Source organism: Agelaius phoeniceus, chromosome 8 (genome assembly GCF_051311805.1).
Source record: "Agelaius phoeniceus isolate bAgePho1 chromosome 8, bAgePho1.hap1, whole genome shotgun sequence".
NCBI classification, from domain to species: Eukaryota; Metazoa; Chordata; class Aves; order Passeriformes; family Icteridae; genus Agelaius; species Agelaius phoeniceus.
In genome coordinates this window covers 10,255,022-10,270,669 of record NC_135272.1, presented here as the reverse complement: position 1 = coordinate 10,270,669, position 15,648 = coordinate 10,255,022, and the positions used below count along the sequence as shown (strand labels likewise).

The following is a 15,648-nucleotide window of genomic DNA, read 5'->3' as shown; positions in this document are numbered from 1 at the left end:
AGAGTTGGGTATATACAAAAACTTAGGAATCTTCACTTGTTTTCTAAGTTTATATTTTGATGGTTTGTAAAAATATGCTTTTTTTACATTGGTTAGTTGCCCCCTTACTATAACATAATTATTTGTTATAGGTATTAAGGTTTTATTAAATATTTATTTATCTAAGGTTTTATTTATTGAGTATGTTGCTCCATGTCTACTAAAATTTTATTTTCTTAGTCTTTATTTTTTTACTTTAACTTTTTGCTTTAATTTAAAAGTCTTAAAAATAGGTTGAGTACACTCAGTTTTAGTTATTTTTGTTTGGTTTCTTAAATTATTTGAAACTTTCTTTTTTAATTATTTAAATACTTATTTTTTTGCTTTTTACGACTGGTTGTTACTAAAATTTTTATAGCTCTCTGAGTAGTTTTTGGTTTTTTTTAGAATAGCACAAATGTCACTTAATATGCCTTTGTGTTAAAGGTGGCTGGGGAAATGGGAATGCTAATGAATGAGGTGTAAGTTAAAAGGGTGACCTACTGATTCTTAATTTCACAGGCACTTAAGGTGGGAAGCCTGACCCTTTTTTTAATGGAACATTTTAAGGAAAGCAAGTGGCTGCATTACAAGCAATCTTCCTGTCACATACACACAGGTCTGGAGTCTGTGGTGGTGCAGAAACGTAGGAGATGCAGTCATCTAACAGTTTTTCTCTTTTGCTTTTAAAAGAAGTAAATTTTGAAAGAATCTGCTGTTGGATGTCAAAGTACTATAGAGGTAGCAGATGACATTTGTGTCCCCATCCCCATGCTATCGATTTCTGATCAGATATTCTTATTAGTGAGACTTCTGGCAAATGTTCTGATTGGAAACCCCATCCTTCTCAAGGTAGAGATGAAACCTTCTCTAACAGCACTTCTCAAAAGCTAAAGGAGGCACCAGAAAAGAACCAGCTCCACTCTCAGCCATGGCTGACATGCTTCCTCCTGTTTGCAGCTAAATCACACTTGTCACTTGGTGAGGTACAAGCCAGGAGTTTGCTGCCATGTCTTCAAATTAGACACAAACCAACGCAAACCTGCAGAGGGTTTTTAGTCCAAACACGGTTTTGGGATTTCCCTGCTCTGTAAATGTAGACTCTTGGCTAAAAGAAGATATGAGATGTTGCCTCTTGACAGTTCTTTGCTGCTGCTTTGCTTAAATTGTGCCCCGAGGCGACTGCAGAGGTTTGCACAATCCAAGGGGAGGTTCTTTGGGAAGAGTCAGTGTTTGGCAGGGCCCACCAGCTCTCCACAGTCCTGTCTGTGCTCCTGTGGGTTATTTTTGCCTTTTAACTGCATCAAGTCCCCTGTCATGTCCTGCTTCTGCCATTGATCAGTGCTAAACAGCAGGACAGTGCTGGCTGGGCAGAAAGGCAGCTCTCCCCACTCATTAGGAGATCTAATTACTGAGTGGAGAGGTGTTGCTGTGCTTTGAGCACTGAGATGTTAGACAAATGCTTGGGGATGTCACTCTGATGGCAGTTCTTATGTAGATAAGTCACTTCTGGCTGTCACCCTGCTCTGTGGTGTGCTGGGATGGAGTTAATGGGCATAGAGCATCCCTAGGCCTGCTCAGAGCTGCCTTGCACACTAAATACATTTGTGCTTTGCTTCTGCCCAAATCTGTGATTGAGGCTGCCTTTGGCAGGCCTGGACTGGGAGCTGTTTAGTTGGCAGAGTTGCTGTGGCTGGGTTGTTGCTGTTCTGTGTAGCAGGGCTTACCTGGCTGTGTTCCCTGATAACCTGCAGCTGTTATCAGAGCCCTCCCCATCAGCACAACCCACGGTGGGTGACAAGCCAGGAATGCTTATCAAGGGCCATTGTGCTCTTATCCAGCCCTTCAATAATACATGGCATTGATTTTTGCTGTGTTGAATACTATATAGTGTTTACATTCCCCAGAATAATTCAGCAGGGTAAACAGCTGAATTCTTTGGAGGTAAAGTCAATATTAACAGCATTCAGGAGAGCACTGGCTGTCTCTCTTTGATGGAAAGCAGCCTTTTCTCTTGCCTGTGCTTCCAAGGGGCTGTGATTTCTGCAGAGCAGTGCTCCCTCAGAATGCCAGTCAGATTCTGTGGCCCCTGGGGCTGGTCTGGGGATCCAGGATATTGCCTATCAGCACTTTTTGCAGGCAGTAAATTCTGCTGCTGCAAGTGCCTTTGGCTGTTTTCTGGGACTGTGGCCATTCACAGCTTCAGTTCAAAGGTGGAAGCCATCCATTATTTATCTAGTTGACCTTCTGGAGCAATTTGAGGTGTATTTGTGCAGAGGATCTGCTGGAATTGCATGTTACAGGGTAAACTGAGGATGCTAATGGAAATTGTGTGGTGAAGGCTGCAAACAGCTCTTGTGGCACGCTGCTTCCCACAGGCTTTGTGGCAAGTGGAGGAGCACTGTGGACTCAGGTGGCCTCTGACATAAGTGCACACCTCCAGGCTGCAGGCATGGCAGTGAGAGCACTGAAATCAGCCCATCCTCAGGCTCTGAGCTGCACCTGCAGCTTCAGAGGTTTTGTGCTGCTGCTGTTTTGTCCTGCACGTGCTGCTTTGAGTACCAGCAGCTCAGGAGGTTGCTCTGTGGTGGTGCCCTTTGGAGCATGGAGCAGGAAGGTCCTTCATGCCTCCTTTGGGGAGATGTCACTGGTACCATGGGGTACTGAAAACTTCCTCTTTTTTCCTTCCTGGAGAGGCTGAGATCTGCCAGAGTGCTTCTCTCATCCAGAGCCTCTCTCTCTCTCATGGTTTTTGGTGTTTTCTAGCACCTCATTAAACAAAGAAAAAACACACAGGATGAAACAGTTCCTGCTTAAATAGACCCTGACATCATCATAAATATGCAGAGCTCTGTATTGCTCCTGGAAAACCGGCAGGCCAGGAGTTGATGGAGCCTCTGGGCAGAATATGAATGCCTTGATTTTCTCTCCCCCTGAGCAGCAGTGGAGAGGGCTGCTAGGACCAGCCAGCAGAGACCCAGCTATAATTGCTTGCCTGGAGCAGTAACATATTTCTGCACACCAGCTGAATACCAATGAGGACAGAAGGAAGGAAGGTATCAAACAGAACTGCAGGCAGGAGGAAAGGGAGGATAAGTGATTAAAGGAAGGACTTAGAGGCCAAGACTGAAGACAATGGGCTAGTTCTGATTAGGGCATTTTACCAGGGAGTGATTTGGGTTTTTAATGAATTTCTTTTCAGGAGCTGAATGCATTGCAGAGCTGATTGGTGAGAAAGGGAGCAGGAGCAGGGGGCCAAGCAGTGTGACCCCAGGTGCCACTGAAAAGGCTGCTGCAAAGACAGAAGCAGGGAGAGAGGAACTGAGCCCAGGATAACTTAACTGAAAACAAGCACATGCTTTTGAGATTGGTGAGATTCGATTTCTCACTTGGGCCTTTTCCTTCCCAGTTCTCCTCTCTGTAATTGCTCACAAGAGCTTGTGCCATGTGCTCTGGGATGACCCTGCTTGAACAGACAGGTTGGACCAGGTGACCCACTGTCCCTTCCAGCCTGAGCCATTTTGGGATTTAGGTTTAAGCAGCAAGAACCTTTGAAATCCCCTTCCTCTGTAGCTGCCAGCTTAGGATAGAGTTTTCCTCACCCCTTGTGTGCTTGGAGATGAGAATCAGGGGGCAGAGTGGCCCCTCCATGACCACAGAGCTCCAAAAGAGCTGCCCAGCAATGCTTCCCTGCTCTTCTGCCTGCTCCTGCAGGGCATGGCTGCACTGCCTTCTCCATGGCTGCTCCATGAAGGAGTGGAATAAGACTCAGTTTATTTGAATTCTGTCCTTAAGGGGAAAAAAAGCCCAAAAAAGAACCCAGCCCAAAGCAGCATGATGTAACTTCCAAGCCTAAGGTGAGAGGAAGCACTGCAGCATCACGGGGTGCTTTGGAGCATTTTAGGTGCTTTGAAAGCACATATAACCCATGAACTGCCTCTGAATTATCCTTTAGGGTCTGGTAATGGGAACTAAACATGGAGATCTAATGAGCTAAAAATAAGGCTGGAAAGAACAGGCTTAGTGTCTCATGAGTCACCGAATGTCAGCATCTGCCTTTTCTTCCTGAAATAATGTTGTGGAGGCTTTGGAGGAGCTATGGGGGGGGAGAGGAATGAAACCTGGCAGTGCAGCCCTCATTGCTAAGCTCCAAAATCCTCACCTGTGTCCCTTTCTGTGGGCAGCTGCACGTTAAAAATAGCCTGGGAGAGGCTGTTTCCAGGCAGCAGCAGCAGCAGCAGCGTGTGAGGTACCTGGGCATCCGTGAGCGCTGCTCCTGGGTGACGTCAGCGCTCTGCAGGGACCAGGAATGTGATGCTGGACCCGTGTCTTGGCCAAGCTGAGCATGTGGGGAGTGCTGAAAGGCTTCCAGCCTTGCCCCAAAGCAGGGAAGCTGCTCAGAGCTGGGAGCTGCAGCCATCCTGTGCCCTTTTCCTGTGCAAAACGGGCTTTGCTGCATGAGTGGCGTTCAGAGGTTTGCCTTAGGGGGGTGTTTTGAGAGGGGAAGGTTCAGAGGTTTGCCTTAGGGGGGTGTTTTGAGAGGGGAAGGAGCATGTGGGTTTGACCTATATCCTGCACATCATGTCCAGGAAGCCTGAAAGGCATAATGGGAGGAGTGTACTCTCATTTTCACCTCCATTAATTTTATCGGATTGCTGCTTTACATCTAATCATAATTGCTGGAAATACAGAGGGAAGGAGAGGGAAAACTGTCCTGTTGCTCCCTGGCTGATCAGCTGCAGGGATTCTGTTGTTTTAAAGCCACATAAATAGAAAAAGGTGCTGTTGTTTAGTGTGGCGTTGGGCTTGGGCTGAAAACATCTTTTTTTGTACTGGAAATGTTGTTTGCTTTGTTAGAGGGAAATCAGTGAATGAGCAATTGCTGAGGCTGCACAGAAAGGAGAGATTCCTGCTAGCAGCCAGGTGCTAAATGTCTCAGCCTTCTGAAGCATCATAATGGGGTTTATTTGCATGAATTTTTGGAACCAGCTTTGCAAAAGCAAACAGAAATACCAGCTCTGTTTGGTTTTCCCCAGGCAGCTGATTTAGGGAATTGTAGCCAAATTGAGAGCAAGGTAACCTTTCCTGGGGGGAGTGAGAAACAACGTTGGAGAAACTATCCCCAGCTGAGCAGATGGTGGGCCCACAGTCTCCTGTTTCCAAAGAGGAGCTCTGTATGGGTATTTAAAACTCCATACAGAGCCTACTGTAGGATTTGTTCATTATAATGTACTGCTGCCTTTTCCCTTGCCACCACAAGCTCTGAAATGGCTGGGGGTAATTCCTGTACTGCTCATGCTCTTCAGGCTTTTAGTGGAGAGAAAATGGGGGAATTTCCAACTGATTCACAGCTGTTGATGTTAATACAAACTCAAATATTTTCTCACCAAACCCTCCTCACTGAGCTCTGCGTCAGTGCTGTATCCTTTGTACGAGCCCGTGTCCTTTGTGAAACGTGGCCCTCAGCTTCCACCTGCTGTTCAGAGCCAGAACGGCAGCTCTGCCATGAATCCAGGAAAATGAAAACCATGGAATATCCTGAGTTGGAACCCACAAGGATCCTCGAGCCCAGCACCTGGCCCTGCATGGGACCATCCCCAAGAATCCCACCATGTGCCTCGGGGTGTTCCCCAAACATTTCCTGAACTCAGGCAGGCTTGGGATTGTGGCTGCTTCCCTGGGAGCCTGTTCCAAATATTAATGTAAATTTCAAACCCAAGCGCTGAAAGGTGAACGAGATAAAAGTGGAATTTGAATAACAATATAAAGCAGGTCCTGCTAAGGGTGTTGGTTTGGTTCAGATTCCCAGAACTTAGATAGAAGAGGTGATTTCCACTATTCAAGTGAGGCATTTTGTAGCTGTTTTAAGAAGGAATGTGCTCTCAGTTCTACAAAAGTGTGTTGTTCTTCTCTTTTCCAGCTAAAAACCACAGTGACACCCAAGTGTTCTTCTACCTGTGGATTATCTTCTGTTTCATCAGCTCTTGCTATACCCTCATTTGGGACCTGAAGATGGACTGGGGTCTCTTTGACAAAAATGCTGGTGAAAATACCTTTCTCCGAGAAGGAATTGTCTACCCACAGAAAGTGCGTATGCAGCCTGCTCTTACCTTAGGACAGGCTTGTAACACTTTAACCAAACTTGCTGAGTTTAAAGCATGTTGCAGTTGCTCACTAGAGCATTTCAATGCTACAGGCTGGGATTTTCCAGCAGTAGAGCTGATTTGTTTCCGAGAGATCATTTCTCGTTGAAATGATCAACAAATGAAATTTGTTTCCAAGAGATCATTTCTCATTTCCAAGAGAAATGCCCTTGTTTTGTTTGAGTTTGAGCAGCAGATTCTGTAGCTTCCCAAAGACCTGGTGAGGTCTTTTGGATGCAGAAGGTGTTTGCTGAGCTGTTTTGTTCTTGTTGCTCCTCAGGCATACTACTATTGTGCCATTGTAGAAGATGTCATCCTGCGTTTTGCGTGGACCATCCAGATCTCCCTCACTTCCATGCAAATCTTTCCCTACGCTGCAGACATCATTTCTACTGTGTTTGCCCCACTTGAGGTGTTCCGGTAAGGCTGCTGGGCTGAGCAGCTCATTTCTCTTGGTTTTATTTTCACTTTTTTGTTCTGCAGCAGCAGCATGGTGGGGGGGGAAGCACCTGGATCCTTTGGATTTAGTTTTTGTTTCAAGGGGGCCAGGATTATCAGGAATATTTAATCCAAACAGGGTGCTGAGTGAAGAAAAGGGTAGGGGGCTCTGCCACAGTGTGGAGCTGAATCCTTCACACTGTGTTTGCAGTTCCTTCTGAACTGTGACATAATCTTGAGGGGTTAGTTTTTACCAAATTTCTTGAAATTTCCAATTGAAACTTCACTTGATTCTCAAGTTTCCAATCTTCAAACCTCTTTGTATTCTGTGTCATCGATTTGGATCCTGCAAGCTTCCAGGAGTTTTAAACACCTTTCCTGTAGCTGGAAACCCACCCCCACAGCTTCCTGGGAAGAACTTGATGCTGACTCTCTCTCATGTAGGTGCTGGAGGTGGCCTTTTGTAGGAATGTGCCCCCTGTTGAGAGAGTGACAAAACTATCCTTTTTCCCCTCAAAAAGGAAAGAAGCCCAGAAGTTCTTCTCCTTGATTAGGTGAAAAAGCCACCTCAGAGGCCTAGGGGACTTCACCTCAAACTTAAGGGTAGCCAGTTGGACAGAAGTAAAAGTCCTGTCTGGGCAATTTACTAGGAAAAAAAGTGAACAAAGAAACTAATGGTTTTTGTGGGGTGTTTTACCAGGAGCAAGAATCTCTGGCACCTGGCTTGGTTTTTCTCTGTTTGTTATTTTGCCTTTTATTAAACCTTTTTGTTTTCAACACTGCAACAGAAGCCATCCTGCTGATTTTTATGCCTCCAAGGGTAGCTGAGCTATCTTGGGTGTGTTATAGACCTCCAAAAGCTTATGAGACCTGGCTCAAAGGAGCTCCTATAACAGCCCTTGGCTTGTAATGCTTGAACAATGTACCTCCATGCTGTCCATATTAGGATAGGGAATAAAAGTGACAGGTTCTGTTGCTCTCCGGAGGAAAGATGTTGCTGTTAGGATGTTTCTCCAGTGCTTTGCCAAACGCAGGAAACACCTGCAAAAAGTGGAACTCGGTTGGTAATTCCCATTTTTTCCTCCATCCATCCATCCATCCATCCATCCATCCATCCATCCATCCATCCATCCATCCATCCATCCATCCATCCATCCACGCAGGCGGTTTGTGTGGAACTTCTTCCGCCTGGAGAACGAGCACCTGAACAACTGCGGGGAGTTCCGTGCCGTGAGGGACATCTCGGTGGCGCCGCTCAACGCCGACGACCTGACGCTCCTGGACCAGATGATGGACCAGGAGGACGGAGTCCGCAACCGCCGCAAGAACAAGCAGTGGAAGCGCAGCCTGAGCGTGTCCCTGCGCCGGCCCCGCCTCGCCTCGCAGTACGTTCAGCCCTGCTCTGAGTGATAACTTGTGCTGTTTGCAGGTCTATTCCTTCCCCCTGCAGCCTAAGTGTGTACAGTACTCAGTGGAGATTTCAGTTGTGCTTCCGTCCTGAGAAAGACAGAACTTTTTCCATTACCTCAAACTCTTCCCTTAGGACTCAGAAGCTGTCAGAATCGTGTTTTTGTCTAGTCTTCATCATTATCTAGAAACAACTTTATCCATGCCAGTTAGGTGATTTTCCCCATAACTAGTGTTATTCGTACTGCTACATTTTTATGTAAGATATGATAATATTGTTGTACACATTTCTCATTCAATTATTTCTTCTTTTCCTCTTAGATTTCTACACCTTTTATTGAGTAGAGATTTACTAGACCCAGTTAAATCAACCTTACTTGAGTCATCTAGTTTTATGACTTAGCTTTATTGACCTTTACTTGCTAGAAAATAATATCTTTTATCATATTTCTGCACACTCTACACTGCTCTTTAAATGGATATTCCCATTTACATAAACTGATAAAAAGGAAAGAAAAAGCCTAAAAGAAAGTAATAGAACTGCTACAGAAGCCTGCCCTGCAGCTGCTGCATGCTGGGTGTTTATGGGCTGGGAGTCCTGCACTGGGAGTCCTGCACTGGGAATGGCACAAAGGGTTCAAAGTCACGCAAAGATTTTCAAAGTCGCACAAAGATTTTCAAAGTTGCACAAAAGGAGGGCAGGTCCAGTTAGTAAACGAGCATTCCTCTCTCTGCCAGGGAGTTAATCCATCCTTTAGGCATTTGGGGTTTACCAGAACCCCAAATGGAAAAGAAAGGGAAATTCCCTTTCCTGATTTCAGGAAAGGGAGTTCCCTTTTTACTCACCCTTTTTACAAGGCTCCCCTCCTGCAGAAATAACCAGAGGTTATAAATGCAAAGTGGAGGAGAGGTTCTCCTCAAGCAGACATTTATGAGAAAGAGGGAGAGGGGCTCTTTATACCTCATAGAAGGGCCAATGGTTTTAAACTGACAGAGGGCAGGGTTAGATTAGATATTAAGAAGAAATTTTTCTCTGGGAGGGTGATGAGGACCTGGCACAGGTTGCCCAGAGAAGCTGTGGATGCCCCTGGATCCCTGGAAGTGTTCAAGGCCAGGCTGGATTTGGCCCTGAGCAGTATGGTCTGTAGATGTCACTCACATCCCTGCCTCTAGCAGTGGGGTTGGAACCAGATGATCTTTAAGGTCCCTTCCAACCCAAACCATTCCATGTCTCTGTATGATTCCAGTTATTCTTTGGTTAAGGTTCATATGTAAGATCTCAGACTCCTTCCTCTCTCAAATCCAAAACCATACATTTTTTTTCTTCCCACCCATCATCTTTGCACCCCAAATGTTTTCCCACCCTGCACCCCAGCCCCTGAACCTGCCCCCTGTGTGCTTTCCCTGCAGTGTTGCTCCAGTGTCCTGTGTCCCTCCTGCCCTGGCAGCCCAGCTGTGCAGCCCTGCCCTTTGGCCAGGGAGCACGCCCAGGCTCCTCAGGGATGCTGAGGCACAGGGTCAGGAGTGTTGTGCAATCCCTGCAGCACTGCCTGGGAGGGGTGGGAGGAGGAGGAGGGTGTACTCTGGCCTCAGGGCTGTGCTTGGCTCTTATCCCTGCACGGATGGGACCAATACCAACAGCCTTGGGGTGGCTGCTAGGGACTGAAAAATGTTATGCAAAGGGACTGTGAGCCAAAGGCTGCTGGAATTCCCTCCAGCCATGCCCATTTATCCCTCAGACATGCAGTGAGTGGAGATGTGCCAGGCATATCCCTAAAGAACTTCCTGCTCCTTCCTGCAGCCCAGCAGGAGATGGAGCAGGAACACTCCTCTGGATCCTGCAAGGGTTTGGTGGGGTTCTGTGGGGAGGGCTGGGCAGGTGCCCCACATCCAGCAGTGCAGTGTCCCCAGCCATGCCACAGCCTGGCAGGTGACACTGGCCATGGGCAGAGTGGGCAGTGCCACAGGAGGAGGATGCTGAGGGACAGCTGGAGATCTTTACAAGGCTCTGCTATTCCCAGGCAGAGTGGGAGGGTGTGAAACAGTAGATTGTTTATTCCCCCTCTGCATAAGAAAGACATTTTTCCCTTTTTTTATTCCCCCAAGTGCACTGTGGGTTTGCTGTCTGCACGTCATTCCAGGAATTCCTTCTCCCCAGTGAGTGTTTTGTGTTTTGTTCTTTTCCAGGTCCAAGGCTTCTGACACAAAGGTATTGATAGAGGACCTAGCAAACGAAGTGAACACATGAGATGGCCACGTTCTCTTATTCCACATCCTTTGTTTTCTCGTTCTGTTCCCCTCTTCCCCAAGTAACCCGAGCTCTGGTACAGATCCAGCTGAAAACAGGAGAAAACACTGAACACGTTTTCTGAGCTCTTCCAGACCAGATCCTATGGACTCCAACAAGCTCACTGTGTTTCGTTTCTTTTCTTCTGGGTTAATTTTAATGTTCTATTTTAAACAAACAAACAAACAAAAAAAATAAAATATTTTACTTTGTTTTGCCAATAAAGAGGACAGTTCAGGAAAGAAGGATTGTTTACAGTCTCAACAAGGACATACAAACCTTATCTGGATAATGAAGCATCATAGGGGACTCCCTCATGGGACAGTGCCAAGAGCACACTCAGTTTCTGCTTGGCCCGGTTTTGACTGGTTGAAACCGGACTTTTTAAATCTGATTTTTTTTGTTGTTGGTTTTATTTTTCAGTTGTTTGGTTTTTTTCCTTCATATCCAGCGCTGAGGCACTGGCTGCACTTGCAGGGAAAGTGCACTTAGAGCAGTATCTTCATTCATGAAGCTACTTTTTAATTTGATGTAACTTTTCTTATAATTTTTTGGAAATATGATGTATCTGTTGCATATAGTTTTCACATTATTTATGAAACTTAACAACCATATGAGAGTGATTTTGAGTCCTGTGCAATGAAGGTTGTAATGGTAAAACAAAGTGGGGAATGTAGATTTCCATCTCCAGGGTTGTGGGGTGATGCCCCTGCAAATACCCCTTCAGTGAGACAACTTGCACCTGTGTGTACCTTCTCTCTCTTTTATTTCTTTTCAATTTTATTTTAAACCAAAGTTTCTCTTTCTGATATTTTTTTAGTTGCTGCTATTGCTTCTGGGCATGTCTCTCATGCCAGTTCAAAGCCAACTTCTCCATGTGTGAAAGTAGTGCAGATGATCCTAAGGAAAGAAGAGTTGGTTCCCACCAACAGCACAAAACACTGAGCGAGCAAAGGCTTTGGAACTTCATTCTCCAGATCCAAAAGTACTTTTCCAAGCCTTAGGTGTGTCATGAGGGCATCTCAGTCCGAGCAGGGAGCTTTTCAGGAGTTCTCCAGCAGCCCAGCAAGGTGGGACAAGGCAAGGAGGTGACAGTTCTCATGGGACAGAGCGGGTCCATCATGCTGGGGCTTAGGAGTGGTGCTGTGTTTCAGGGAGCATGAAAGAACTGTGGTGTCCTGATGGGGAAGGTGAGGTGGAAACAGCTCTTCTGTGGCTTCTGGTTTAGCAAAAAGCCCCTGTTGGGCACTGTCCTGGTCATCTCCTCTTTGGCTCATCTCATTCTCCCAGTTTGGGAAGTGGGATACTTGAGCAGATTTGGGTAGTGCACAGCTGAGCAAGTCATGTTGGAAGCGATGGTCTCGTTGGTTTCCCCTCCTCCTGGGAGGGAGCCATGGAGCCCTCAGAGTCCTGGGGTCCTTCCCCTTCCCTTGTTCTCCCTGGTGGGCAAGGGAAAGGTGAAACTCCTGAAGGAGGATCCTCACCTGGCTGGCGACAGGTTGGGCAGTGGAATATCAGGAATCTCTCCTCAGTTGCTGTTTGGTCATTGTTTCCCTTAATCAGCACCGGAATGTTGCATTTCCTCAGTTTGCCTGCTGTGCCTCTTGCCAGAGGAACTAAAGAAGGAAACTTGCTTCTCTTCATTGAGTTGGAAATAGATTAAAACCCTTTAAATAGATTAAAACCCTGTTGTGATGCTGCTCCTCTCATCTCCCTCCGTGTGGGGCTGCTCTGGTGGGAGCAGAGCTGGATGAGCTGGGGCTGTGCTGGATTCCTGGCTTTACCTCCCTTTGGTCAGCTCATACTTTAAACAGAGCATTCCCATTCCCATGCAAGTGGAGTCTGGGGTAAAGCCCCTTAAAATATTTCAGCCCCTTAAAATATTTCAGGTTCCTAATTAGCACTGGTGCCATGTCCAAACCATGTGTGGGTATTTGCAGCAGTGGGGAATGGAGCCATCCCTGCCTGGGGAGCTTAGGGGAGGGCAGCTGCACTGGGAGGGAGGCAATCCAAAACTATTTGGATTCATTCAAATCAAGTAACACCACTGGGTGTTACTTAAGCAAAGTGGTGGGGTTTTTTTTTTATATATACAAAGAATCTGATCTTTACTGGTAATTATCTTCCTTTCAGAAGGAAATTAAAAATACAGAGAGACATTGTGAGCAGTTTGGTCTAGTGGAGGGTGTCCCTGCCCTAGGCAGGGGGTTGGAACTCTATGGTCCTTAAGGCCACTTCCAACTCAAACCATTCCATGGTTCTGTGATTTGGAAGTGGTGCCAGTCCCCTGGGAGCACCCTGCCTTCCTCAGCTGGGCTGGGGAGGGCAGGGTAAGGCTGGGTGGCCTGTGTCCATCTGTCCATCCTGCTGCTGCACCGTCCCACCCTCTGCTTCCCAATGTGACGGGGTGGGTGGGGTTGCAAGTGATTAAATTCTTATTCTGTAGTTTACCCAAATCCTTCTGGGAAGCAACAATTCAGTGTGTCCATCTGCTCTGCTCCTTGCTCTGCTCTTTCTCTTCCCTTTTTCTGTCTTTGCTGGCAGGAGAAGTAAGGAGAAAAAAAAAAAAAAAGGGGGAGGTGGCATGCTATGAGGAGCAAATACGAGCTCCTAAAATAAAACATGGTCCCTTTTGGCAGTGAAGATGCTGTCTCGGGGGAAAGCAGCCTGAATTCCCAGAAGTGTGGCTTTTAAAGGCTCCTAGCTCCCAGCCCTGCATCTGCCTGTTCCCTCCCTCCCAGAGATTTCTGAGAAATCAGGCGTGCAGATTCCTCCTGAGAGCGAGCACTAAAGCTGGGATGGCTCCACGTCTACAGGAACATCTGGCCAATAAATGGAGACCTAATGAAGCACAACAGATGGTGAGAGAAAATAGCCCTGTCCCTCCTTGGGAGCAGCAGGAGCCAGGGCAGTGGGGACATGCCCAGGGTGGCTGCATTTCCTGAGCTGGGCTTTGCTCAGGGGTGCTTGAGAACACTCCTGGTAGGGAGAGCAGCAGGGTGGCAGTTCAGAAGGACAGAGCAGCATTCAAAGGAGCTGGGGGTGAGGGGTTTATCCACTGCTTTAGTTGTTGGGATGCAGCTGGATGGGAGATGGAAGCTGAGGAAGTCTTTAAGCTGTGGATTTCAGGTGTTGGGCTGTGCCTCGTGATTCAGTGGAGGTTGGATTGTACAGCTCTGAGGATGGTGTGGAGCTGCTTTGGTGAAACCCATGGATGGTGCAGTCTAAGGAGAGGAGATGCCACCCTGTGGCTTTTGTGACTTTTGGAGATTCCCTTTGAACTTGCTTCTCCGTGCTGATTCCCTCCTGCTTTCCATCCTGCTGCTCCTCTGGGGATTTTGGGGTTGCAGGGGGTGCGGTGTTGCAGCACCCAGAGTTTATTTGCTGGCTGGGGTTTCCTGTGTGGGTTTGGGATGGTGTCACCAGAAACACCAGGTCCCTGTGCTTGGGCAGGGCAATGCCATGTGCCATGGGTGTGCTCCTGACAGGACAGCAGGGCAGGATTGGGATCTTTGACTCAGCAAGCAGGAGTGGGGCCTCTCCAAGGAGAACTGATGCTGTCCCACCATGTTTTAAAAGAAATGCATTTGCAGCACTCTTGGCTGCAGCCTTTGTGTATCCAGTAAGCTCCTACCTCTCTCATCCAGGTGCATTCCCAAAGTCAGCTGGTGTTCATCCTACACCTTTCCCAACCCTGGTCCTGGCCCTCCTCATTCTCAGTGTCTTTGCTGTTTGATTCCAATGAAAGGGGCCTGGCAGCAGCCTTCAGCATGAACATCTTGGAATGGGAGAGATCTCTGGTGGGAATCTCAGCAGAGCTGGATCCTGCTGCTCCTACTTCCCTAAAAACCCTTGTGCTGCTCATTCTGCCTCTGTACTGGTGCTCAGCTGCCAGGCCAGTGTGGCAGACAGGGAGGGAAAGCAGTTCCTGCCTCAGGAGATAACAATCCCTGGGGATTTCACTTCCAATGAGCAGTGGGGACAGCGTGAATGAAGCCTTGGCTGTGTTTTGAACAGCCCAGGGGCTTTGGCCTTGTCCTGCAGGGATGTGCCCTGCTCTGCTCACTGGGCTTCACGGGCTGTGTCCCCAGCGTCAGGCCATGTGCTGGGAAGTGTCCTGGGGCTGGGACGTGGCCTGGCAAGCTGGGGACACAAAAGCCACTTTGCTCACATGCTGCATCCCAGCTCCGTGTCCTCCGTCCTCTCCTCCACCCTTCTGCCTTGCACTCGCAGGGGGAAGGTGATCTTCTGCCTTAAACATTATTATTATTATTTTTTAATTTAGGTTTTTGTTCCAGAAGGCAACCGGATTGTTTTGTCTCCTTGGAAAAGAGGGGCTGGGGCTCCTGGGGGAAGGGTGGTAAATCCCTGGGGTACCTCTGCAGCAGTCACGGCTGGGCTCAGTGGCTGTCACCTCATCAGACCTTGCCTCCTTTTCATGACCCCCATCCCAAACTCTGCACCTTGGGGCCAGCGTCCCCTGCTGCCACCGTGGGCTAAACCGGTGTGTCACCATCCCTGGGGGCTTCAATCCCTGCTGCAACAGCCTGGACAAGGAGAGGGAAGGGACACAGCACGGGAAGCTCCCCAATGCTGACACCCCAGTCCTGCTCCCAGTGGGAGCCAAAGGCTGCCCTGGCCCGGGCACCGCCCCTGCCTGGCACGGTGCCCTGTGGCCTGACAGTCCCACAACTCTGTAAACCAAATTGCAAACTCTTCACTCCAGAGGAGGAATTGGGCATCCTGCTAGAACTTGCTGTGACCTCTCCATCCCGTAGGTCCTCGTGGCCAAGGATGGGCGCTCGGGAGGGGCCCGGAGTGGAAATGCCCAAGTTCCCCCCGGGCCCTGCTGCCGCCTTCCTCTCCCCCTCCCCGCTGTGTTGGTCTAAATGATCTTTCTATGAAGCCCTGTAGATGTCAAAAGTAATTATGGAGTGTGATTAGTCCTCTGTGGGTGCTTTCTTTCTTCCCCCCTCCTTTCTCTTTTGCTATCCCCTTCTCCACTCTTGTTTTGGCTCAGTGGAAAAGGTGAGGACAAAGAATTGCCGCTTGCTTGGACTCATGATGTATCTGTGACTGCGCTATTAGCTGTCTCCTCCTCCTCCTTCCTCCCCAAATGGATATAATTTTTGAAGTGTGGAATTCCCTTCTTGATAAGTAGGTTAAAAAAAAAAATACTGCACAATGTGATACTGTTTCATAGTTTCTAGGTGGTTGTATACAGCAAAGTTACTGTGATTGTGTTTTTTCAAAGGAAAAAGTGATTGGTTACGAAATCTGTCCTTTTTTCATTATTACAAGCTCTTTGTTTTCCAATGATCTGATGGCTCTTTTGTCCCTGGTCTGTGTGTTTGT

At 47.7% G+C, this 15,648-nt stretch overlaps 1 protein-coding gene across 1 annotated transcript in view; it reads left to right on the top strand.

Moving 5' to 3' along the window:
• Positions 1–15,612, top strand: part of XPR1 (xenotropic and polytropic retrovirus receptor 1) — a 115,526-nt gene extending 99,914 nt beyond the window's left edge. Inside the window, exons 12-15 of the mRNA XM_054638343.2 lie at positions 5,939–6,105; positions 6,442–6,581; positions 7,763–7,984; positions 10,194–15,612. Of these exons, the coding sequence (XP_054494318.1) occupies positions 5,939–6,105; positions 6,442–6,581; positions 7,763–7,984; positions 10,194–10,254 (590 nt within the window). The 3' untranslated portion in view covers positions 10,255–15,612. The remainder of the gene's footprint in view (positions 1–5,938; positions 6,106–6,441; positions 6,582–7,762; positions 7,985–10,193) is intronic.
• The last annotated feature ends 36 nt before the right edge of the window (positions 15,613–15,648 follow it).